Source organism: Oncorhynchus mykiss, chromosome 3 (genome assembly GCF_013265735.2).
Source record: "Oncorhynchus mykiss isolate Arlee chromosome 3, USDA_OmykA_1.1, whole genome shotgun sequence".
NCBI classification, from domain to species: Eukaryota; Metazoa; Chordata; class Actinopteri; order Salmoniformes; family Salmonidae; genus Oncorhynchus; species Oncorhynchus mykiss.
In genome coordinates this window covers 53,422,707-53,450,614 of record NC_048567.1, presented here as the reverse complement: position 1 = coordinate 53,450,614, position 27,908 = coordinate 53,422,707, and the positions used below count along the sequence as shown (strand labels likewise).

General features: G+C 42.3%; 1 protein-coding gene across 1 annotated transcript; it reads right to left on the bottom strand.

Annotated features, from left to right (window-relative positions):
• Window positions 1–732: 732 nt before the first annotated feature.
• Window positions 733–14,587, bottom strand: LOC110520194 (rho-related GTP-binding protein RhoE). Its single transcript, XM_021597343.2, has 5 exons — window positions 14,143–14,587; window positions 13,928–14,015; window positions 2,655–2,764; window positions 2,020–2,145; window positions 733–1,878 (listed from the first exon to the last, which is right to left on the bottom strand). Exons 1-5 carry the CDS (start codon window positions 14,245–14,247, stop codon window positions 1,636–1,638), a joined length of 672 nt encoding a protein of 223 aa, XP_021453018.1. The 5' UTR covers window positions 14,248–14,587; the 3' UTR covers window positions 733–1,635.
• Between the last annotated feature and the right edge of the window lie 13,321 nt (window positions 14,588–27,908).

The following is a 27,908-nucleotide window of genomic DNA, read 5'->3' as shown; positions in this document are numbered from 1 at the left end:
TTCAATTACAGGCTCAAAATGGCCAGAAACCTTTTTCTGAAACTCATCAGTCTATTATTTTTCTGAGAAATGAAGGCTATTCCATGCAAGAAATTGCCAAGAAACTGAAGATCTCGTACAACGCTGTGTACTACTTCCTTCACAGAACAGCTCAAATTGTCTCTAGCCAGAATAGAAAGGGGAGTGGGAGGCCCCGATGCACAACTGAGCAAGAGGACAAGCACATTAGAGTGTCTAGTTTGAGAAACAGATGCCTCACAAGTCCTCAACTGGCAGCATCATTAAATAGTACCCCCAAAACGTCAACAGTGAAGAGGTGACTCCGGATGCTGGCCTTTTAGGCAGAGTTGCAAAGAAAAAGCCATATCTCAGACTGGCCAATAAAAATACAATATTTAGATGGGCAATAGAACACAGACACTGGACAGAGGAACTCTGCCTTGAAGGCCAGCATCCCGGAGTCGCCTCTTCACAGATTTTTCATTCAAATGCAGGAAATCTCTCTACACTCCATGGCAAAATGTGTAGAATTCACATAGAAATGTGAGTTACAGATCAAGAGAGGGGCACTAAAACTTTAGGCAAGGTGTGGGGGGGGGGGCATCCCAACCAAATTTCACTTATTGCCCCTATAATCTTGCACAGTAGTAGTTCTCATAAGCCTAAATAGGAGAATTTAGTTTGAATATGTGTGCTTCCCATAAGTCAATAAAAGCTGCATTGAGGCATCAATGATGGGCTTATACATTTATAAGCATCAAATCTAACCTTCACTACATTTGCATGACTACAGTACATTTAAACATGGGAAATTGACAGTTCTGAAATGAACTATTTTTTCATTGTTTTAGAATAAATCTCAGAGTAATTTAGAATTAACAGATTTAGAAAACAAATGATGAGAAAGGAAGGAGTAGCCTAAAGGATGACACAGGTCACATGACATTCAGGAGCCTTCAACAGCATGGAGTGGAGAACGGGTAACAGTATCCTGGTTATCATCTGTGCTTCTCAGAACATTACACACAAACGTATCTCATATCGTTCACTGTCTCTCCCACAAACTATTTTGCTTGCTTTTAAGAACATAAGATTCGAAACACTGCTACCTAGAACACTTCTGAAAATGAAGCTTTTCAATCATCAGGATTCTACAACCCTGCCTGCATTCTCCACCATGGTATTCCAGTTCAAACCTAGAATTTAAGTACAGCTCTTTTGTGTCATTTCAGTGGAATTCCCCAGAGAGTTCATGAACAAAGTCCAAGATACATTTTCTCAGATTCTGTGGCATCAAGTCACTAACACCAGTCAGTTCTTAGTTCTGAATGATAAATCCCAGTTAACTCCAGGTGAATATATCCAGTTCGTGTAAGTACATTGACTACTTGGTGTTATGCCTCATTTAACTTGTAAAAAGGCAGGGTACAACCACATATAACGTACATGACATACCACAGTATAGTTGCTGCAGCTACCTAAACACCATCTCTCATTCAGTTGGCAATAGCTGTGGAGATCGATAGTCTTCTAATAGTGCACAAAGCCCTTCATAGTTATCCAAAGATTATATGCTCATTATAATGTCCTTCAACATTGTCTTTCAATCCAAGATTCCAATCACAGCCCATGCAGTCACATAACAGCACAGGTCTTGGCTTTGGTCTTCTGGAAGTCTGACACCACTGTGGGCAGGTCAGGTCTGCTGTGTGAGATCCTCTTGGTGCTCCTGGAGGGCTTGTTGCATTTGACGTTCTTGTTGCTCTTGTTGACGCAGGCCAGCGTGGCCACGTGGAAGATGTCTCTGACGCTGTTCTCAGACTGCAGGGATGAACACTCGATATAGGGAGCACTGATCTGCTTGGCCATGTTGGAGCCCTGAGATGGAGAGAGAGAGAGAATAACACAAAGATATCAGTCTGGAGAGCTGTCTAGTACGAATTGTTCCGAGCACTTTTAACACATGATTATGTTTAAGCTCATGATTTTAAATAAAATTTAGAAAGACACGACACCCACCTGATCATAGGACACTGGCGTATGTCCACTGTTAGATTTGGTAAAGAGGTCTGTGCGGAGGTCTGACTTGCATCCCACCAGCAGCATCTTGGTGTTGGGACAGAATTCCTGAATCTCTCCTTTCCACTATATGGGTGAAAGAAAAGGGAGAGATCAACATTAGTCTAGAATTGGAACCCTATGGAGGGGGATTAAAGAGAGAAAAAGCCTGGTGATTATGCTCTCTCCAGAGGAAGGATCACTCCCCCTCTCACTGGACCACACTCCTCTCAGCTGGCACAATACTGAGCCTTAGTGACATCCCAGGTCAGAGGGCACTGAGTCACACAATTGCCATGTCTTGGAGACCACATGTGAACAAGGCCTGTTAGACTACTTCTGAGCCTCACATGAGTTTGTTTTCACCATCCTCCCCCGCTCTCATTGGTGCTGCCCTAGTATTAGACCCCTCTCTCATTGATACAGCCTTAGTTTTCAGCAGAATAGGGATTTTCAAAGGCCACTTCCCCCAGAAACACAAATGGAGGCCTTTTCAGAAAGGGTCATGGGTCAAGGGGACTGAGTGAAAATGCCATTGGAACAGGCCACTATAGCTTCACGGACAAGAGTAGGCTATATCACCACATAACACTCACCTTCTTCAGTACACTGTCCAGGGTGTCTGGTCTACTGATGTCAAAACAGATGAGGACTGCATCAGCATCAGGGTAGGAGAGAGGCCTCACATTGTCATAGTATGCAGAGCCTGCAAAAAAACATCACCATGTTGTTGTCAAGTGGAAAAGTGAAAGTGGATCTATGTGGTAAGTGAGTCACAGTTCTTCCTCAAATCCCTGCAACTTACTGTAAGTTAACAAACATTTCCCATTCCACAGATGCATTGACTCAAACAATGACAAGGTTATTTGCAGAGCAGGGTCAGATTGCAGTGGTTTCCATTCCAAACAGGATAAGTGAAAGTTATTTTATAATATAAACTTGTGACATACTTAGTGTACACTAAACATCTTAAACATAACTCTATGGCAGTGATCATTTTGGCACTCTTTGTTTTAGATTTAGTCTAGTCTTAGTCACATTTTTGTCTTTTGAATAATGATTTTGTCTAGTTATTGTGAAAATGAAGAAAACAGTGGGCCCTTTTAGTCAACTAAATGTTCTTTCATTTTAGTCACATTACATTTGTATTGCCTCATTAACCTATAGTAAACATGTATCACTGACTTCCATGTGCACAAACATACATTGCCTTGTCTTACCAACATTGTGAAGTTATGCAGAAAACCTTCTCTTCCCAACAGCAGAAACATGACAAACATATGTAAAAAATAATAAATGACCTATTCCATGTAAATTCCATAATCAGCCTAGATAGATATTGTACATTACATACAAAACAAACCTACAACACACAAGCAGAGAGAGAGAGAGAGAGAGAGAGAGAGAGAGAGAGAAACACAATCCACAAATTATTAGCAAAGTAGTATGGGTTGAACCTCCATCACTCAGTCACGTCATTGCCATTGTTATCAACGTTCCACAGACGCAGCAGCCACCTTGATGTCCAAAAGTACAACGGGGGCTAATGACTTTGACTGTTTCGCCAAGTGATCTAGCCGAGTCACTTCACCTCAAGTCCGAATTGAGTCCACTGTGCTCGAGTCCAAGTCACCAACAGTCGAGTCACGAGTCCCTATGGCTGGAGTCCGAGTCCCAGTGCTCGAGTCCTGGTCCAAGTGCTCAAGTCTGAGTCACTGGGTCCACTTTAACTCAAAATAAAGTTAGATATAGCATAATGGCAAGACGAATTCAGTCAATAAATTGTTTTCTATCCCTTTTCCTTTCTTTCCAAATGTTTGCATATGTTTGCATATAGGTACCTGTAATGTTACCAGGGCCACGTTCAGTTGGAAGAACGTTACCGGACGTTGCAGAAAAAATCCATGAATAGAGCCGACGTTATTCCTTATTCAATATGTCAGAGAGGTATGTTTGTTCTACACTGAACAAACATATAAACTCAACATGCAACAATTTTAAAGATTTTACTGAGTTACAGTTAATATAAGGAAATCAGTCAATTGAAATAAATTAATTAGGCCATACTCTATGGATTTCACATGACTGAAAATACGGATATGCATCTTTTGGTCACAGATACCTTTAAAAAAAATTAGGGGAATGGATCAGAGAACCAGTCAGTATCTGGTGTAACATGTCTGGTGAGTATGCAGGCCATAGAAGTACTGGGACATTTTCAGCTTCCAGGAATTGTGTAGAGATCCTTGCAACATGGGGCTGTGCATTATCATGCTGAAATGTGAGGTGATAGCGGTGAATGAATGGCACGACATGGCACGACAATGGCACGACATGGGCCTCAGGATCACAAATGCAATTGTGTTCGTTGTCCGTAGATAAATGCCTGCCCATACCATAACCCCACTGCCACCATGGGGCACTTTGTTCAAAACGTTGACATCAGCAAACCGCTCGGCACACACAATGCAATACATGCTGTCTGCCATCTGCTCACTGAAATCGGTTACAATGCCGAACTGCAGTCAGGTCAAGACTCATGTAAGGACGACAAGCACGCAGATGAGCTTCCCTGTTTCTGACAGTTTATGCAGAAATTCTCAGTTTGTGCAAACCCAGTTTCATCGGATCCCGCAGGTGAAGAACCCAAATGTGGAGGTCCTGGGCTGGCATGGTTACACGTAGTCTGCGGTAGAGGCCAGTTGGACGTACTGCCAAATTTTCTAAAACTACTTTTGGAGGCGGCTTATGGTAGAGAAATGAACATTCAATGCTCTGGCAACAGCTCTGGTGGACATTCCTGCAGTCAGCATTCCAATTGCACTCTCCCTCAAAACTTGAGACATCTGTGTCATTGTGTTGTGTGACAAAACTGCACATTTTAGAGTGGCCTTTTATTGTCCCCAACACAAGGTGCCTGTGGAATATTAATGCTGTTAAATCAGTTTCTTGATATGCCACACCTCTCAAGTGGATGGATTATCTTGGCAAGGGAGAAATACTGACTAACACGGATGTAAACAAATTTGTGCACAACTTTTGCCAGAAATAAGCTTTTTGTGAGCATGAAACATTTCTGGGATCGTTTATTTCAGCTCATGAAACATGGGACTAACACTTTACACATTGAGTTTATATTTTTGTTTAGTATACATAACCTGTTTCTATCTGAACGTTCCAAAATGTTTCGTCCTGCTGAACAAGGTGTGGCCTAAACAAATGGTTAATGGTCCGGTCGCCTGGTTTTAGAACGGCCCTCAATATGCTTTAGAAAAGTAAAATATGGCCCGCCTATGCACAATATAAAGAAAAAAACGTAGCGCCGTTATTATGGGTCATGTCTTTTGAACGGTGCCAGAGTCTATCTAGAGAATAGCGAAGGAGTCAGGCGCAGGACGCAGGCGCAAAAATCCCATTATAAAACAAACACAAAACAAGATACGAACTCCAACACACGAAAGACAATCACACACAAAACAGAAAGGGAAACCAGAGGGTTAAATAAGGAACATAATCACGAGATGGGAACCAGGTGTGTAAAACAGACAAAACAAAAGGAAAGCCGGTGACGTCGACCGCCGAACACCGCCCAAACAAGGAGAGGGAACAACTTCGCTGGAAGTCGTGACAAAAGGGCTAGATTCAAGATGTTTTCTCTATAGAAAAGAGGGAGACTTGGCTACATTGGCTGCAGAACCTGTATATGAAATGCAGTGGGAAAAGTGGGAGGGTTGAGCGAGACTACAAATTCCAAGTCAGACTACTTTTCTATAGCCTACTCAACAGAGAGAAAAACACAGCGAGACTGTTGTTTTACTATTAAACTCAATGCTGCTATTGTTATTCATTTTGAAAAGCAGCTTGTGTCAAAGGGTAGCTAACTAGAAGGCTGGAGTCGCCTGCGCAATATGTATAATCGGAGGCGGAGACGGAGGGGACCCTGTCTGCACACATTCATCACCTGCTCCCCCGCAGGTCACCAGCTGACGTTGACTGTGGTTGTCAAGTGTGACGAGTCCTTCCCACTGCTGAACAGAACTGTGCTGTGCATCTGTGCTGCTAATATTAATTGTGCTTAACACTGAAAAACTCTCAATCTCTCCAAAAATCCTTGTCCAGTCCACTTAGTAGTCCAATTATAGTCACAGAGATAATTTGTCTGAAATTAAAAATAATTTTTGTTTAGTTATAGTTTTTTCTTGGGTATATTTAGTCAACTATAGTCTCGTTGGGCCGTTATGTGGGGTACTGGGTCATGTTGCATCCAGGTAAAGTAACCAAACCAACACCAATGTCAGGAAACTCCCCTCTCCCCATTGTCCCTCTGTGAGAAATGTCTACAGTGGGAGGGGTCTTCCCTCACCCACGTTAAATACTGTTTAAATACTGTCTTTAATCCCTACTGTCTAGGGAGGAAACCGTCATATCTCACACATACTTCAAACAGCGTATGTGCTTTCCAGAATCCTTGGGATGTCCCTACCCCATTGAGGTTGAAATGTAAAATGGTTACGGTTAGGGTTATGGTTAGGTAAGGGTTATGGTTATGGTTAAGTTACGGTTAGCATAGGGATTAAGGTTAGGGTTTAGGGTAGGGATGTTCCAAGGATTCCGGATATCATAGACCTTTCAAACAGTCTCCATTGTAGGAAACAGTTCCTCATTCTGAAGAGATATTTGTGTCATTCTCTATAAGCTCCATGCCAAAGGGACTTTACTTTAGAATACAAAGCAGTGTAGAATAACTTGGTTCTTGAATTGTGCCATTGAATTCTAAAGAATGTAGTGGCAATTATGCTATTTCACATCATGACAAGAAATCATAACAATCCCTCAAAACCGGATCCACTACTTCTGAAGCTGGCTTTACAACGAACGACCCCACCCAAACCAGAAATATGTTTTGATTCACAAATGGAATCCAGATGATCTCAATGTGGACCAGTATAAGGACTAAAACACCAATGACACCATCAGTCTTTTTTAATTTGAACTTTTAATTTACCTAAACACAATTATACCCAGTTTGAATTCACAGGAGTAAACTTCTATACAAGTGGGGCCATTTGGATATTTGAGTAGAATGCCTATGAAGCATACGCTGTGGTCTGACACAGACTACCACTTCCCTGAATTATTTTCACAAACAAATCCACACCAGCAGATGTAAACAATTATGAAATATTTTCAGGTATTGCGAAGCAGATCCTGTAGGTTTAACCAACAGCCACAAGATCCCTATTTTCATAGCCTAAACTTCAAGTCTTATAAACGGCTCAACCAGGATGCGTGAGAGATGTGGAATGTCTACCTTCTGGTATGAATGATTTTCTATGGAAACATTAAAATAGTGTCGTAGGATTGAGCTGATGGAAATGGGGGATTTACAGTTACACAGTAACCTACTACACAGACTGTTAGAAATGGGCATTTCAGAGCTGGAGGAAAGTATACAAAGAGATACTGTTGTATCTGTCACTGTGAGACAAATAATGAACAGTGTAACAATGGCAATCAACGTAACGAAGACATCTCTCATCATTCAACATCCTGCTTATCTATCAGTGAGGTGGGTTAGGGGGGATATACTTTAGTACCTATCTAATAGAACACTGCCTTCGGAAAGTATTCAGACCCCTTGACTTTTTCCACATTTTGTTAAGTTACAGCCTTATTCCAAAACGGATAAAACATTTTCCTCAGCAATCTATACACAACATCCCATAATGACAAACCGAAAACAGAAATTCCTTATTTACATAAGTATTCAGACACTTTGCTATGAGACTCGAAATTGAGCTCAGGTGCATCCTGTTTCCATTGATAATCCTTGAGATGTTTCTACAACTTGATTGGAGTCCACCTGTGGTAAATTCAATTGATTGGACATGATTTGGAAAGGCACACACCTGTCTACATAAGGTCCCACAGTTGACAGCGCATTGTCAGAGTAAAAACCAAGCCATGAGGTCGAAGGAATTGTCTGCAGAGCTCCGAGACAGGATTGTGTCAAGGCACAGATCTGGGGAAGATTACCAAAAAATGTCTGCAGCATTAAAGGTCCCCAAGAACACAGTGGCCTCCATCATTCTTAAATGGAAGAAGTTTGGAACCTCCAGGACTCGTCCTAGAACCATCTCCACAGAGGAACTGGAGCTTTTTTCAGAGTGACCGAGGCCCTTCTCCCCCGATTGCTCAGTTTGGCCAGGCGGCCAAACTGAGCAATCGGGGGAGAAGGGCCTCGGTCACGCTGAAAAAAGCTCCAGTTCCTCTGTGGAGATGGGAGAACCTTCAAGAAAGATAACCATCCCTGATGCACTCCACCAATCAGGTTTTTATAGTACAGTGGCCAGACGGAAGCCACTCCTCAGTAAAAGGCACATGAGAGCCAATTTAGAGTTTGCCAAAAGGCACTTAAAGGACAAGATTCTCTGGTATAATGAAACCAAGATGGCCTGAATACCAAGCATCACATCTGGAAGAAACCTGGCACCATTCTTACGGTGAAACATGGTGGTGGCAGCAGGGGATATTTTTCAGCGGCAGGGACTGGGAGACTAGTCAGGATTGAGGGAAAGATGAATGAGCTGAGCTGCAAAGTACAGAAAGATCCTTGATGAAAACCTGCTCAGAGTACTCAGGACCTCAGACTGGGAACAAGGTTCACCTTCCAACAGGACAGCAACCCTAAGCACACAGCCAAGACAACGCAGGAGTGGCTCCTGGACAAGTCTCTGAAGGTCCTTTAGTGGCCCAGTCAGAGCCAGAACCCGATCAAACATCTCTGGAGAGAAAGAAAAATAGCTGTGCAGCGACGCTTAAATAGCTGTGCAGCGACGCTCCCCATCCAACCTGATAGAATTTGAGAGGATCTGCAGAGAATGGGAGAAACTCCCCAAATACAGGTGTGCCAATACAGGTGTGCCAAGCTTGTAGCATCATGCAAGACTCAAGGCAGTGATCGCTGCCAAAGGTGCTTCCACAAAGTACTAAGTAAAGAGTCGGAATACTTATGTAAAAATGTAAATGTGATATTTCAGTTGTTTTATTTTTAATACATTTGCAAAAATGTATGAAAAGGGTCCATGATATTTGTTTAACTATTTAACCAACAATTTAGCAGTCTTATGGCATGGGGATAGAAGCTGTCCTTTTGGTTCCAGACTTGGTGCAACGGCAGCACTTGTCATGCAGATTGAACAATCCATAACTTGAGTGGCTGGAGTCTTTGACCATTTTTAGCGGTGATGCAGCCAGTCAAGATGCAGCTGTATAACTTTTTGAGGATCTGAAGGGCCATACCAAATCTTTTCAGCCTCCTGAAGGGGAAGAGGCGTTGTCGCGCACTATTCACGACTGTGTTGGTGTGTGTGGACCATGATAGATCCTTAGTGATGTAGACACCGAGGAACTTGAAGCTCTTGACCCGCTCCACTGCAGTCCCATCAATGTGAAAGGGGACGTGCTCGGCCCTCCGTTTCCTGTCATCCACGATCAGCTCCTTTGTCTAGCTGACTTTAAAGGAGAGGTTGTTCCTCTGGCACCACAATGCAAGGTCTCTGACCTCCCTTTAGGCTGTCTCATCGTCGTTGGGGATCAGGCCTACCACCGTCATGTAATCAGCAAACTTAATGAGGCTGCTGCTTGCATGTAGGTTGGGTCGCGACAGTCAATTACTGGAAGTGTTGCTTGAACAATATTCCCTTTCAAAAGTGAGACAGGATTTATTTCTATATAAGAAACCAATCTTTACCTGCAACTTTTTAGTCAGTTTCTCAATGTGTGTTTTAAAACTTCTTCGGGATTGGTGTCCCTTCCACCGGACGGTGCAGCTAACGTTAGGCTAATGCGATTAGCATGAGGTTGTAAGTAACAAGAACATTTCCCAGGACATAGACATACCTGATATTGTCAGAAAACTTTAATTATTGTTAATCTAACTGCACTGTCCAATTTACAGTAGCTGTAACAGTGAAAGAATGCCATGCTATTGTTTGAGGAGAGTGCACAATATTGAACATGAAAAGTAATTAATAAACAAATTAGGCACATTTGGGCAGTCTTGATACAACATTTTGAACAAAAATGCAATGGTTGATGGAATCAGTCAAAAATGTTGCACATACACTGATGCCTTTCTCTTGCCTTTCTCTTGCACACTGATGCCTTTCTCTTGCCTTTCTCTTGCATTCCAAAGATGATGGTACAAAAGAATGCAAATGAACAGTTGTTTTTTTCTTTGTATTATCTTTTACCAGATCTATTGTGTTATATTCTCCTACATTCCTTTCACATTTCCAAAACCTTCAAAGTGTTTTCTTTCAAATGGTACAAATATGGTTCAAATATGCATATCCTTGCTTTGGGGGCTGAGCTACAAGCAGTTAGATTTGGTATGTCATTTTAGGCAAAAATTGAAAAGAAGGGCGTAATCCTTAAGAGGACAAAGGACAGTTTATCATCAATCCAAATACCTAGACACTTATAATTGGGGACTAGCTCAATCTGGGCTCCTCTCAAGGTACAGATACACAGGTCTTGATTTTATCACCATTTAGCACTAATTTAAGATTGCTGAGCAATTATTGAACTGAATCAAAGCCAAGCTGAAGATCGTGAATGACCTGTTACAGTGAGGGGGCACAGGAATAAATAACTGTGTCATCCGCATAGAGATGTAAGCCCCAGTTATTATTATTCAGGGACAGACCGACATTATTATTGTAAAGAGTGAACAGTAAAGGGCCTAGTATTGAGCCTTGTGGGACTCCTTTAGTTTTGTTAAGAAAATTTGACTGAACTCCATCAGCAGATATACATTGACTTCTGTCGTGCAGATAATATACTTTTTTCTTATAAGTGTCCAGATTAGTGTCCCACTTCTTGAAAGTGGCAGCACTAGCCTTTAGCTCAGTGCGTATGTTGCCTGTAATCCATGGCTTCTGTTTGGGGTATGTATGTACGGTCACTGTGGGGACGACATTCATTATGCCGGTGACTGATGTGGTAAACTCCTCAATGCCATCAAATAAATCCTGAAACATATTCCAGTCTGTGCTAGATAAACAGTCCTGTAGCTTAGCATCCGCTTCATCGGACCACTTCCGTATTGAGCGAGTCACTTGTACTTCTTGTTTGAGTTTTTGCTTGTAAACAAAAATTATGAAGATAGAGTTATGGTCAGATTTGCCAAATGGAGGGCAAGGGAGAGCTTTGTATGCGTTTCTGTATGTGGAGTAAAGGTGATCTACAGTTTTGTCTCCTGTAGTTGCACAGGTGACATGCTGGTAAAAATGAGGTAAAACTGATTTAAGTTTCCCTGCATTAAAATCACCGGCCACTAGGAGCGCCGCCTCTGAATGAAAACTTTCTTGTTTGCTTATGGCCCTATACAGCTTGTTGAGTGCAGTCTTAGTTCCAGCATAGGTTTGTGGTGGTAAATAGACAGCTATGAAAAATATAGAAGAAAACTCTCTTGGTAAATTGTATGGTCTACAGCTTATTATGAGGTATTCTAACTCAGGTGAGCAGAACCTTGAGACTTCCTTAATATTAGAGATTGCGCACCAGGTGTTGTTAACAAAGACACACACCTCCCCCTTGAGTTTACCCAATGCTGCCATTTGATCCTGCCATTGCATAGAAAAAACAAATAGATGTATATTATCCATGTCCTTGTTTAGCCACGATGCTGAGAAACAGGATATTACAGTTCTTTAGGTCCAGTTGATAGGGTAGTCTCGAACAGAGTTCATCCAGTTTGTTCTCCAGTGTATGTATGTCCGCCAATAGAACATAGGGTAGAGGCGGATTGTTTATTCGCCAACGTAGTTTCGTCAAGGTGCCCGCACGTCGGCCTCTCTTATGCCGTCTTTTCCTTTTCCAAGTCTCTGGGATTAGGGCCTGGTCTGGGGTGAGCAGTATGTCCTGACCCGGCGACTCATTGAAATAGAAATCTTCATCCAAATAGAGGTTAGTGATCCCTGTTCTGATGTCTTTTCAGTCATAGGAAATGATGGCGGCAACATTATGTACAAAAAAAGTTAAGATCAGTGCACAAAAACACAAAATAGCCAGGAGCCAGTAAAACGTCAGCTATCCATTGCAGCGCCATATACAGTACTTGTGGTACTCCAATTTCCACATGAGACTCATTTGTGATAACAATAAACAACACTATCATATAGCTCAAAACGTGCCACGCTATCCACAAGGTTATCAAAACAATTCCAACAAATTAACATTATCACACCATCATGTTGTGACTAGAGAGGGGGCTGCCGGTTCAGTGGAAGTCCTTAGAGATGTGTCAGCGCTGGTGTATGTGGTGAGGTCTGGTTTGTGTGTGTGTAATGCAATCTTCCCTGGTGTTTCCAAGGTGGTCCCCAACAGGAACAGTAGATGAGTGTGTCAGTCAGCCCTGGTGTGTGTGGTGAGCTCAGCTTTTCTTGAAGCTGTGGTGTAATCACTGAGTCGTGTCCTGGACAAACCCAAGGGATGAGCCACAATCAGCTGGAATTCACAGAGCAGATGAGAGGCATCCCAGAACAGTCTCTCACTCTCCCCACTACTACCCCTTTTACACCACACTGCACAGAGGCAGCCCAAAACACTCCCTCATCCCACCGCTACTCCCTCTCTAGACCCTCTTCACCCTTCGACCCCTCTCCACCCTACAGAGGCAGCCCAAAACACTCCCTCATCCCACCGCTACCCCCTCTCTAGACCCCGCTCTTCACCCTTCGACCCCTCTCCACCCTACAGAGGCAGCCCAAAACACTCCCTCATCCCACCGCTACCCCCTCTCTAGACCCCGCTCTTCACCCTTCGACCCCTCTCCACCCTACTGAGGCAGCCCAAAGCACTACTAACCACTCTCCAACCACTCTCCACCCTACAGAGGCAGCCCAAAGCACTCCCTCATCCCACCGCTACCCCCTCTCTAGACCCCCCTCTCCACCCTACAGAGGCAGCCCAAAACACTCCCTCATCCCACCGCTACCCCCTCTCTAGACCCCCCTCTTCACCCTACAGAGGCAGCCCAAAGCACTACCTCACCCTTTACTAACCACTCTCCACCCCACTGGAGCCACACAATCACCCAGCCAGACTGGAGGGCTTTGAGGCTGTAGTATAGAAGGTAATTACCTCCAGACCTGGGGCTGGAAGGAGATCCCACAGGGACCTCTATATGGGATTCCTGTTGTGTGTCAGGCTGTGAGGGGGAGCGGCTTTATTAAACAAGTAATGCAAGCTCTCGGATTGAAAATCTGTGTATGTTGGCCAGGGGAAAATAAGTGTCTTTTTTTGTTACCGCCCTTTAGCGTCAGCTTTTCTCCTAATAGACAGCTGAAAGAATATATCACAAATTTACCCATATAGTGGCATACAAAACAGGCGCCAATGCAAGGTATGCCATTACATTGGAGTGCAGATGACAAAAATAAATGTCCGAAAGTAGCCTAATAGATGGTGATTTCCCAAGACTGATGTACAATTTTGTACAGTCAACACCAGTGTCTGAGTTCCCACATTATCAGTCTTACATGTTCAAGGGTGTGAGGGTGGGTCGTTTCAGATGTAGGCTACAGAATGCTGGTGGTGTACACAAGGTTTCCATAACTGTTATCTGACTCCCTATCTAACCCTCTCCCTCACATTCCAGAAAGGCAGCATCGGACTGTTCCCCTCAGAGTGAATGACAGTTACTGTAAAGCATATGATGTGGCAAGTACTGCATATCAGGATTTCATGCTTGTCTTCTGATGTCGAAAACTCTCGATTTTTCATGGTATTTAGTAGCTACAGCAGGAATGACAGTGACGCACGTTTTCAGAACGCGAATAATGCGCAAAGGGTCCTTCCTTACCTGAAGTGTCCCACAGACGGAGTTCAACTCTCTGCGTATCGATTTCAAAACTGGCCGTGTAGTTCTCAAACACCGTGGGAATGTAGCCCTACAAATGAAAGACAATATCCATTGTCAACAACAATGCAGTTTAGACATATTAAAAAGTTGCGAGCTGATTGATAACGCGCAATTATCATGCCAATAAATAGAAAAATCTGTCACATAAAACTCACCTCTGGAAAGGAATCTTTTGCAAACACATTTAGTAGAGCGGTTTTTCCACATTCACTATCCCCAACGACCACTATTTTACATTTTATGCTTGGATTTAAATCCATTTTGGAACGGTGTGGGATATGGCTCGCCTTCTTTCCATAAAATATAAAGAAGAATGAAGTCGGGATCAATAGAAAATCCGAAGGTTGTATGATTCCCAAAATGTATGAGCGGACTGCATCAGTCAGCTGCCCAGAAGAATCTATTCTGAAATGAGAACGTCTCGACGGCACAGTAATTTAGAAATTGTCAAAATAGAAAATCTTTAAATAATTAACATGATCCCTTTGGAGAGTGAAATACTGTGAATTCCAAGGGTCGTAGCCAGTCCGGTATACGAGAGCTCCAGACCAGTTATGAGACGCAACGGTCCACAGACAGTGTAAGTTTGAAGGAGTTTGAGGAGAGTCATTCCTATTTCAAGGCAGGGAGGGCGTTGCGCAAGTAAGCTATTTATCCCATTATGCATCAGACCAAGTCTCTCATGTATTTCAGATGAGAAGCTAACGCAGCTGCAGTGGTGGGAAAAGTACGCAAATGTCATACTTGAGTAAAAGTAAAGATACCTTAATAGGAAATGACGATATATACTAAAGTATCAAAAGTAAATGTAATTGCTAAAATATACTTAAGTATCAAAAGTAAAAGTATAAATTATTTAAAATTACTTATATTAAGCAAACCAGACGTAACCATTTTGGTGTTTTTTATTTAAGGATAGCCAGAGGCACACTCCAAGACATAATTTACAAACGAAGCATTTGTGTTTAGTGAGTCTGCCAGATCAGAGGCAGTAGAGATGACGATGAATGTTCTCTTTAAAAAGCTGGTGTGAATTTGAGCATTTTCCTGTCATGCTAAGCTAAAAAAAAAAATGTAATGGGTACTTTTGGGTGTCAGGAAATATGTATGGAGTAAAAAGTACATTATTGTCTTTAGGGATGTAGTAAAGTAAGAGTAAAAGTTGTCAAAAGTATAAATAGTGAAGTGAAGTACAGATACCCCACAACTACTTAAGTAGTAATTGAAAGTATTTTTTACTTAAGTACTTTACACCATTTGTGAGAAATAATATTAAAGGACCTATTGTAATTGCAATGTTTTTGTGTGTGTTTTTTTTAACAGTAAATCAAAGGATAATCTGAAATGTTAAAAAATTATATAATTTTGGGATCCTTTGGAACTTATAATGTATTCCTGTTAGTTTTATTTGTGTTCATTGGACTTTGAATGAGCTGTCTGGATTAGCCTCAATACTTTTATTTCTTAGCTTTTTATGTTTATAACCACTTTAAAGGGGTTGAAGGGTTGCACTTTCTTTCACTGACTGTAGTACTGAAGCCACTGTGATGCTTGCCTGCAATGCATATCAATAACCTTGAGAGTGATGAATACAGCTGAAGTTGTGCATGCCTGCTGAGAGAGGAGCGCCTCCCTCACTATGCTCCCATATTGTCCTGAAGCAAACACAACAGGAGACTCAGCAGACTCATCTTAATCCCGACCTGAAAGGAATTATAATCAGCGCTGGGGTATCTATGGTAGCAGGTATTAAAGATGATATCTCTCCTTGAAGAAGTGCAACATGTAGGGCAAGTACAGTAGAGTACACTGTGTACAGTAGCTACATAATGCTATGTTATGAGTCCTTTATGATAATACAGTATCTCGAAATAACAAATATCACTCAATAACATTATTCTGGAGTGGTGATGGAGTGTTGCTGTATTAGCGAATGCATTAGCGAAGGGCCCAATGCTGTAATAGTTTCTTTCTATGGCGGTCTTCACTGTAAAGAAACATGGTCTTGCATAGTAATGGGGTGACTTCAAACACAGTCAGCTAGATAAGAGTGAGTTAGACTGTTTCTTTCTCTGAGGAAAGCTATGATTCAAGCTTCTTTCACACTCTGATTGCTTTTCTGTCAGGCTACATAGTAGGCCTTGCCAAAAAATCAGAACTTTTCAATTACAGATTCTTGCAGTTTCTTCCTCCCCGAGAGCCTCCATTGTGGTCGGAACACATTCTGTGGAACACACAGGGATTCTGACACAGAATAGTCTTTGTTGTCATCTGTAACCTAGCTAGAAGCTGGCCGTTTGAGACAGCATCTCGGGGCCTACCAAGATAGAGGACACCATTGTAGTTTATGGAAACAATGGCTAACTCTCTCTCACTCTAATAGCACAGATTCAGTGCAGTTTTAATGAGTCAAGCATTTACATATTGTTAGTCACATGGTACACTATATTTATAAAAGTTTGTGGACACCCCATCAAAATAATGTGTGTGCGTGTGTGCATATATTTGTGTGTGTGTGTCTGTGTGTGCGCGTGTATGCATATGTAGTGTATGTGAATCTGTATGGGTTTTGTGTGAGAGTGAAAATGTAGTGTGTGCGTCAGCGTGTATATATAGTCTTGAGCATAGAATCAGTGCAAGATCGGTTAACCATTAATCAACTATTTAGCAGTCTTACGGCTATTTAGCAGTCTTATGGCTTGGGGGTAGACGCTGTCTCTGAGCCTGTTGGTCTGATGGCCGATGCTCCGGGACCGTTTTCCAGACGGTCGCAAAGTGAACAGTCGAGGGATTGGGTGGCTGGAGTCTTTGGTAACATGACTGTAGTGTAGTATTTACTGTACTGTTTTTGTGCATATTACTGTTGTATACTATAGTATTTACTGTAGTGTTTTGCTGACATTACTGTAGTATTTACTGTAGTGTTTTTGTTTTATTATCTTTGACATAGTGGGCATAGCGGGTCTTTCTCCTTGAGGAAACGTACTGCACAAATATAAAAATTGCACATTTTCGATAACCTGTAGGTAGGTAGGACCAGACTCTGAATGGATACTGAAATATCCTATAGTAAGCACTACATAATCAAGGGATACTACAGTGTATAATATAGTATTCCACAGTATACTACAAAATGTTATAGTAAGCAATACACGATCGAGAGATACTACATTGTGGAGTTTAGTATTCTACAGTACACTCATAGAAAAAATAGGTACTATCTGGGACCTAAAAGGGTTCTTCAGCTGTCCCTGTAGGATAAACCTTTTTGGTTCCAGGCAGAACCCTTTTGGTTCCATGTAGAACCCTTTACAGAGAGGGTTCTACATGGAACCCAAAATAGTTCTACCCGGAACCAAAAAGGGTTCTCCTATGGGAACAGCCGAAGAAGCCTTTTTGAGTCTATACTGCAATATTCTAAAGTAAGCACTACATAATCAATGGATACTACAGTGTGTAGTATAGTATTCTACAGTATACACTGTAGAATATATATATATTCTATAGTAAGCACTACACGGTCAAGGGATACTACAAAATTCTACTATACAAGTACTACACATGATCTCGGGCTACTAGAGTGTGGATAATAGTATTCTATAGTATACTACAGTTTACTGCAGAATTCTATCATAACTGTAAAAAAAAAATGACGTAGGCTATGGTACAATTTTGTACCAATTTTGCTTTAAAGTTGATAAACCAGTGGATTCTGTATTTTATTAAGGGATGCAGTGTGACTTTGCAAAGTTTCATAAAGGTTTTGTTCCCAGCTGGAGTGAGTTATTCCCAACATCTTTCTGTTTTCCATTTTCAATTGAAAGTGTGACAATGGGAGAGGCTGCTCACTCACAGATAAATGTTTTTTTTTTACATTTAATTTAACTAGGCAAGACAGTTAAGAATCCATTTCTATTTACAATTATGGCATACACCGGCCAAACCCGGACAGCGCTGGGCCAGTTGTGTGCCACCCTTTGGGACTCCCAATCACGGCCGTTTGTGATACAGCCTGGAATCAAACCCGGGTGTCTGTAATGACATCTCTAGCACTGAGATGCAGTGCCTTAGACCACTGCACCACTCAGGAGCCCAACGGATACACATGGCTTTGATAACACTGGCACCAGGAATTATTCCCAACCTGTATTAAAGCCGACCTGCTACCAATGTCAGCCACCTAAATTTGCAATAATATAGCCGCAAAGGCAGAAAAATGTCAAAGGAAAAGTCGTTTGTGAGCACGTGCCTCCTTTGTGGGCAGACCTTTCTTCACATAAAGAAACTGCTGTCAGTTTGGATTTTCCAGGTGAGCAGCATCGGGTATCTGCTTAGTTGATTTCCCAGCAATCACTTCCTCAGACGAGTGAGATCCTTTCTTTGTCTTTGCCCCAAATGGCACTATATTCCCTATGTAGTGCACTACTTCCAACCAGAGCCCAATGGGCCTTGGTCAAAAGTAATGCACTATACAGGGAATAGGGTGCCATTGAGGACAAATACATTTTTTGTCTTGGTTCTCTGTTTGATGCCAGGACCAGGCTAGGAAGCAGCTCAATATGGGGGACCCACCTTCAACAGGCACCTAGCTGAGTCCATACAAAGCAGCCTGTGCTGACACCCCCCAGACAAAGAGAAAAATATGATTTCCTGTTTAACCTGTGTGCAAACAGAGATGCTGGATGCTGACTACAGCTTGTACTTCCACCGAAATGGCCCTGGGAAGGTTGCTCTGATACAGACAATCACAGTTCGGATTGTACAATGTCATGTTTATTTTCCTCAACAGGCATCGTTGATTGGGGGTAAGTACAGACTTCGTAATGAAGGTTTGGCTCCACTGACTTGAAATGTTTGGCTTAAAACGAAAAGTCACAGCCAGCTAAGGGATCCTACCCTAGTATGTATGCTAATTGTGTATTCATTTGAATTAAATAACGATGGATTTTTTCCCCCAAAGTTTTGCAAGCTCTTCATGCCATATTGTTGAAGAAAGAAAATGTCAGAACCAGACTCAGAAGTTATTCTTTACACGACAGTGTTCTTGCGCTTGTATAACACCCAACTCACAGTCATCTATTGTACTGACAGAGAGTGTTGGGTGTGAGAGTGTTGAAGAGACATCAGTGGAAGCTGATATAGTGTATTTTCTCGCTTACATTTGACTTGTGAAACACCTCAAGAACACAACCTCACTGGGCTGTGGTTTCCTAAGTTTTTACAGTTGTTGTAGAGCATTTAATTTAAGAATGTCAGACTAATAAGAATGTTACACCACACATTTTACGTTTACCTTTTAGTAATTTAGCAGACGCTCTCATCCAGAGTGACTTACAGTAGCGATTTTGTTGTTGTTGTTGTTGACACTCAAACTGCGCAGTCCACATGAGTTCACCCAGCTACAGAACCATGAAAACAACATTTCAGAAACCTAAGGGGCAACGTGTTCTTATGGTCATGCATTCTAATTGGTGAATTAAACATTGCCTTGTGTTTGGATGCAATGACTCTGTTGTGAGAAAAGGAGAACAACGCTCTGCCTTTCCTTTTTTCTCTATCATTCAAAGAGAGAAGGTGGGCCTCCCGAGTGCACAGCAGTCTAAGGCACTGCATCGCAGTGTTTGAGGCGTCACTACAGACCCGGGTTTGATCCAAGGCTGTGTCACAGCCGGCCCTGACTGGGAGACCCATGAGGCGGTGCACAATTGGCCCAGCGTCGTTTGGGTTAGGGGAGGGTTTTGCCGGCCGGGATTTCCTTGTCCCATTGTGCTCTAATGACTCCTTGTGGCGGGCCTGGCGCCTGCAAGCTGACTTCGGTTGCCAGCTGGACGGTGTTTCCTCCGACACATTGGTGCAGCTGGCTTCTGTGTTAAGTGAGCAGTGTGTCAAGAAGCAATGAGGCTTGGCAGGGTTGTGTTACTGAGGATGCATGGCTCTCGACATCCGACTCTCCTGAGTCCGTAGGGGTGTTGCAGTGTCGGGACAAGTCTGTAACTACCAATTGGGGAGAAAAAAGGGGTAAGAGTAAAAAAAATCTATAGAGAAATAGAACCACTGCAAATGTAGGTAATTACAATGTCCCATTGTTATTAACAATATCCTGACCTGATAGTCAGAGCATTTCATTTTCACAGTATGACATTCAATGATCTTAACCTTGTTCTAAAGACTACCACACAGTTATACAGTTAAACCACCACTGTCACCCTACACCACCACAGTGGCACGCTATGTCAGCTGACCAGCCTAGCTGCCGGCCAACCCAAGCAAAGCTGTGCTGGGAAGTTAAATAAAAATGGGATGAAAAAGAAAAATGACATTTCTTTGGGCACCAATTCTAGGATTCCCACCATGCTGTCAGGCTGCATCTCCGTCACTCAGCCCCAGTTAAGGTTGTGAAGTCACAGTATACTGTAGAGGTGCTGGGGGCGGGCACAGCGAGACTTTACAGGCGTAACTTCTGTCACCTCGTGTGCCCCAAGCCTGTGCTCCCGTGGTGGATTCACAGCCAGAGATTATTCTGGTGGAAGGGGAATGAACACTGAATGCTTAAAATCATCAGGAGGTGGACCTCTTTTGATTGATCGTCTGAATTTGTGGGGGGTTTTGTAGCATTTGAATGTTGTTTCATGTTATCACAAGTGCACGTGTTGTTGTTTATGTTCACACCGTTAATCCTCACATCCTTAATATTTTCCCTTTTTCTCCTGTTTCTTTTTGGTTCAGGTATTGCAATCTTATCTAAATCTAATGAACCATTATGGATTCCCTTTTGTGAGCAATTTACCTTGAAACTCATTAATATTCAGTATTTCCAGCTCAGTTCACTTGGTTATTAGGCTAATGCTCATGTTGTACTGGTTGTACACTGATGGACTACTTTACCATGATTAGCATTCATAACGAAATACTAAGCTATAACAATTGTATATTTCCCCCTTCTGTAACCATTGTACTGTGTGCCACAAAAGTAGCAAACCTGGAACTGGAAGGTGAAATAGCAAAGCAACAGTTTCAATAACAACATGTAAGCACAAATCTAAATGTGTGAACAGATATAACAAAAGTGAACAGGTACATTATTTGATGATGCCAGCTTGTATTTACTGTACAAATCTCCGAGGTGATGAATTTCTGTGTTACTCCATGACTCCCTATGGACCTAGCGTGATGTTGATGTTGTGCCATGTAATGTGGCAGGTTCTGAGACACCGTCACTGATGGGAGAGTCATGCAGACATGGGGATCTGCAAGTGTTGTGTGTCTTGACAAGTACCCATGTGCTCATGTTATCTCGCACCTCAGCTGTGGGTCACTGTCCAGTGAACAAGCCGACCTACACCGTCACCTTCCTAACACCAAGCCGTACCCAACACTGCTAAGTGTTTGTAAAAATGTTTCTGTGGTACTGGTGACATTTGTATTTAAGTCAGAAGAAACGGCTGAGGTTTTACCAGCTGCTTTTACAGTAGCATAAAAAAAACTAACAAACCATAGCTGCATGCATACACAGCCAATAAAATATTATACGTACAAGCATGGGCTAATTAACACGTTATTTTAAAAACTATATATACATTTTGTGGTGGCTGCTTATCACTGGCCACATAGCATTTCGTTCTCCACATACCACGTTTCGCAGTCTTCTCGTGAGTTGTTTTTTTCCAGTACCCCTAATCATTTTTGCTTCTTTCAGGAAGCAGAGACAACTGGTTTAGTTGAAATACGGCTTCCCCATTCTAAGTAGAGTAAAGAATACACTCCGAGGAGTCGTTTCTTCGTCCACTTATTACCCAGGGTTTCAGGTTAAACAGCAGACCTGCTCCTCTAATTCCCCAAGCAGCAATTACCTATCGAACGACAACCATGTTTCTATTTCTGGAAAGCTTTACAGCTCTATTCATCCCTTACTCATTTATGGGATAATGAGGTGATGATTCAGCCAATTCCGTTCAACCACAGCAGCACATCTGGAGTCACTTCCATTCACTTGCCTCTATTTCTGTGGAATAAAGTCACACAGTATTTCGTTGTTTAAAAAAAAAATTGAATGAAGAAAAAAGCTCCTTCATCATGATCACATAAGAAGGACCGTTCGTCAATTAAGTAAATGTTTCGATGCTGACAGAAAAATCTATTAGTTCACTATATCAAAACATTAGAGCACCAAACCCCAGTCAATGCATAACCTCCAGTGGCACCCTGTGACCTTGTCCGTCTTTGAGGAGAGATCACAGCCAGGTTCATAGTCAGCAGTGCTGCTCCTTCAGCCTTGATCCTGTACCACCGAGGCCATGAAAGAGAATCTCTAAGCAACACTCTTAGTTCTCTTGCTCTCTCATTCTCTGTCACACTCATAGACATGAATTCTTGATTGGGATATTTCACTTTTTCCACTGATTTCTAATTCTGAAGGGGGAAAAAACATTGCCAGAGCTCATGGTACTGCAGACATTGGCTCCAGGTCCTGCCATGTCAAAGCCTTGATTCAGCCTCAGGTCACTCAGAGGGAAAATTGTCATAAATCAATAGGGAGAGAAATCCTTGAAACAAAATGGTTGACAGAAACTCACTCTAGGGTTGCCTCCATGGCAACCAATCACGATCCCTCCCATTGCTGTGGGTAATCAAACATGAACGTTACTACTGATAGGGAGCTGGAACTACCCTGTCATTAGTAAAATCCTGGGTTGTTCCCCTTTTAATTTGATTTTAGATGACAACAGAGTGTTCTGTATGGGCCACACAACACATTTCAGACATGTCATATCCTCAGACGTACCAGAGGAAACATACCAGAAAGTGGTCTAACATACCCCACTCTGTATAATAGTTAGCATCAGATTGGCCCGTTGTGATGGACCCCTTTCGTATCCTGCCAAGAATAACCTGGAAGTATGGTCAATTACAACACAGTGGTCAGCCTTTTGGACTGCCGGGCGAACCCAGATGAATGCTACAGTACCACTACACTCAATTTGTAGCAACATTACCGAGACAAAGCACCATCTCTCTCTCCACATTGATACAAAGTTGGCTAGCCTATCTAGACAGGCCAAATATAAATGTTCAATCATGGGACAATGTAATAATGCTGTAGAGTAGGCCTCCAGTAAATCAATGCCAAGGCTAACAGAGTTATCACAGGCCTTCCAGACTAGCTTTATCACCACCATGGGTCCTTCCCAAATGGCACCCTGTTCGCTATATAGTGCACTACTTTTGACCAGCGCCCTGTACCCTATATAGTGCACTACTTTTCAGCAGGACCCATAGGGACCTGGTCAAATGTAATGTACTATATAGGGAATAGGGTGCCAGGAACAGGGTGCCATTTGTGAGTCAACCTAAATGTCAGTACATTCCCATCAAGCTGAGGCTGCTGTTCTATCAAACACAGGGGCCAGGCTATCCGATGTGGTTAAAATGAAATTACTCTGGTGATGATTGTCTATTGAATGGGAGAATACATTTAGAGATGTAAAGATAAATCAATAGGCTAGGCTACCTCGGCCTTCTCAATGTCTTTCTATTCCTGAAATAATACTCTATGTTTCTGAGACGAGCTTAGCAAGGGACTAACATAGAGACCTTGAACTGGTTTGTCCAGAAATCTTACATGAAGTCTAGATTAATACACAATACATTAATTAAACACTCAGCTGATGCAGTAAATTACAACACATTGAGCTCATAATTAGGTTAGACATAGACATACAGCATCTATAAAACCTTCACACAAATGTTCCTTTAATTAAACTGCTGTCACAGTGACAGAGATTGGCCTGAATAAATATGCATTAGAAACAGAGCTTTACAGCAGAAGAGATGACATGTGACAGGAAATTAGAAAAGATGGCAACAAAACCCGTCTGTTATGTCTACAAGCAGATGTTTTATCACCAGCTGGGCCAAGTGAAGTAATATTCCTCTATTCATCTCATCCCCCACTTGTCTCTATCTATCCACAGACAAATTACAGATCAGTTATGATATGCTGAGAGTCAGGGAATGACAGTCATCGTATATCAGCAACACTTGGAAGTTACACTAAAACACCATTCAGAAATGCTGTTATGTCATACAAACACTACAGATTCAGTGGAGCATGTAAACACAATCATACTGACTGTGATTTTCAGAAGTGTTTGTGTCCCCGTCCGCCCGTCATTGTAAATTACATTGCAGGTGTGTGTGGAGCCTTGAGAAATGGTGGTTGAGCATCTCTAAGGATGCAAAATGTCTGTCTGAAGTGTACATGAAAGTTCTTTGTTTTCAAACACGGTTAGTGATACGGTATCAAAGAGGGTGCCTGGTACATTAACACACTTCCATTTTTCTCCTCCTCTCTGGCTCTCTACTATGAGCTTTCTGTTGTTGTCATCCGTTCAATAACATCTGAAACTTTCATCAGGAAGATAGTGAGGTAAGACCAACAATAGTTACTGTACAGGACATGTACTCTCGTGACAGCCTTGCTGTGGTGAGAAACGTTTGAATAATTTGAGGTGACCCGTCTCACTGTTTCTACATTTGCTGTGTGAATAAGAAGACATTGAATGTTCCTTTGTTGCTTAAGTATCATCTTGCCACGGTCTCTTTTTGCCTCCAGAGAGAGAGAATGAAAGAAAGAGAGAGAATGAATGAAAGAAAGAGAGAATGAAAGAAAGAGAGAGAGCATGGGTTCCATGCATGTAGTTGTTTGTTTTTTGGTCTTAGACAATTCCGAGTGCCCGTGAAATTTCTTTGATAATTTATTTTACAGTAAGCTGACTTGGAACCAGTTAGCCAGCCAGATAAGTCATCAAGGAAGTGTTAAAGTTGTTGCTCTCATTGCAGTTCTTTCATGCGCTTGGCCAACTTTAGCAGCTACAAAAAAAAAAATACTTGTTCTAATGGTCGGCAGCTCACAGTCTTGGGAAACTAAAGCGAAACTTTGGAGTCTAGACTGCTCAGAGACGCTTTCAACTTTATTATGAGCTCACAGTGGAGACTGCAGTAGCTTTGACATAACTTGTTCCAGGGAAAATATACAGGATTAAATCATTTTTAGAGAAAACCAGGCAGTACACGCGCCGTGAAAAAAATCAATTCCATCAATCCCTGTGAAACAAGTCAGAACTGATCTCGTATGCTGCAGCTGATAAATGTATAGAATTTCAGCACTTTAAAGTGATGTTCCCTTTGGTGAGTGAAATCAAATGCACTTGCATATAGAATGGAATGTGCAGGAGTGCTGTGAAGATTAAGCCTGTGATAACAGTTGAGTGAAACATATGGTTAGCCATCAGCAGAATCACAAACTAGAAAGAACTAAAAAAATTATGTTCTTTCAATTTGAATTGAATGCTAGACTAGAGTAAAGCTGTACCCAGATAGCACACATACGGAAGGTATTCAGACTGCTTGACTTTTTCTACATTTTGTTACATTACTGCCTTATTCTAAAATGGATTAACTTGTTTTTATTTTATCATCCATCTACACACAATACCCCATTATGACAAAGCAAAAACAGTTTTCTTAATTTTTTTGCACGTTTAAACAAAATAAAAAACAGAAATATCACACTTACATAAGTATTCAGACCCTTAACTCAGTACTTTGTTGAAGTACCTTTGGCAGCGATTACAGCCTTGGGTATGATGCTACAAGCTTGGCACACCGGTATTTGGGGAATTTATCCCATTCTTCTCTGCAGATCCTCTCAAGCTCTGTCAGGTTGGTTGGGGAGTGTTGCTGCACAGCTATTTTCATGTCTCTCCAGAGATGTTTGATCGGGTTCAAGTTCAGGCTCTGGCTGGGCCACTCAAGGACATTCAGAGACTTGTCCCGAAGTCACTCCTGCATTGTCTTGGCTGTGTGCTTAGGGTCTTTGTCCTGTTGGAAGGTGAACCTTCGCCCCCAGTCTGAGGTCCTGAGTGCTCTGGAGCAGGTTTTCATCAAGGATCTCTGTACTTTGCTCCGTTCATCTTTCCTTCAATCCTGACTGGTCCCTGCCGCTGAAAAACATCCCCACAGCATGATGCTGCTACCACCATGCTTCACCATAGGGAAGGTGCCAGGCTTCCTCCAGATGTGATGCTTGGCATTTAGGCCAAAGTGTTCAATCTTGGTATCATCAGACCAGAGAATCTTGTTTCTCATGGTCTGAGAGCCTTCTGGCAAACTCCAAGCGGGCTGTCATGTGACTTCTGTCTGGCCACTCCACCATAAAGGACTGATTGGGGGAGTGCTACAGAGATGATTGTCCTTCTGGAAGGTTCTCCCATCTCCACAGAGGAACTCTGGAGCTCTGTCAGAGTGACCATCGGGTTCTTGTTCACCTCCCTGAAGGTCCTTCTCCCTTGATTGCTCAGTTTGGCCAGTTTGGCCAGCTCTAGGAAAAGTCTTGGTGGTTCCAAACTTCAATTTAAGAATGATGGAGGCCACTGTGTTCTTGGGGCACTTCAATGCTGCAGACATTGTTTGGTAACCTTCCCCAGATCTGTGCCTCCACACAATCCTGTCTCGGACCTCTACAGACAATTCCTTCGACCTCATGGCTTGATTTTTGCTCTGACATGCAATATCAACTGTGGGACCTTACATATACAGGTTTGTGCCTTTCAAAATCATGTCCAATCAATTGAATTTACCCCAGGTGGACTCCAATCAAGTTGTAGAAACATCTCAAGGATGATCAATGGAAACAGGATGCACCTGAGCTCAATTTCACGTCTCATAGCAAAGGGTCTGAATACTTATGTAAATACGGCATTTCTGTTTTTTGTTTTTAATAGATCTGCAAACATTCTTTTTTTAAAGTTCGCTTCGTCATTATTGTGTTTTGTGTGATGAGGATTTCTATTTATTTAATCCATTTTAGAATAAGGCTGTAACTTAATGTGGAAAAAGTCAAAGGTGGAAAAAGTCAAAGGGTCTGAATACTTTCCGAATGCACTGTACATTGTGTCAATGTCGGCCCGATCTTTACATGATACATCAGGCCGATTTAGTATGGAGAGTGTTTGTACATTGGCAAGATGTCGCCGAGATGTCGGCATTAGATCCCATTCGCCCTTCAGTCGCTGTTTGGACGATGCATGTCAAAGCTGCATGCTGCCTAGTCGCTCTAGAGACAAAATAAAATGTTCAGTTTCATGGTTTTGAAAGCCTAAACATTTATTTAGATCATTTAAATTGGCATGGGACAAGTACTGGTTTCAGAAAATGCGATTTTATTCATTTATTTAAGCCTATAGGCTTTAAACATATTTTGTGATCAAATTATTTTATTTTTTTACCAGGTAAGTTGACTGAGAACGCGTTCTCATTTACAGCAACGATCTGGGGAATAGTTACAGGGGAGAGGAGGGGGATGAATGAGCCAATTGTAAGCTGGGGATGATTAGGCGACCATGATGGTATGAGGGACAGCTTGGGAATTTAGTCAGGACACCGGGGTTAACACCCCTACTCTTACGATAAGTGCCATGGGATCTTTAATGACCTCAGAGAGTCAGGACACCCGTTTTCATCCGAAAGACCGCACCCTACACAGAGCAGTGTCCCCAATCACTGCCCTGGGGCATTGGAATATTTTTTAGACCAGAGGAAAGAGTGCCTCCTACTGGCCCTCCAACACCACTTCCCACAGCATCTGGTCTCCCATCCAGGGACCAACCAGGACCAACCCTACTTAGCTTCAAAAGCAAGCAAGTGATGCAGGGTGGTAATGCTGCTGGCTAAACCAAGCTGAAAATGTTTGACGATCCATTGGTAGGCTATGCCTAAAATATGTGAAACATGCCCCTGCGGGTGAGGAATGATTATGCATCGAGAGAAGGCAACTATTCAAGCGTTGTGACACTCGTCCCAATGTCGATGTCTACACCATCTAAGGCCGACTGTGATGCTGAGCGGCCACGTGACAACGCAG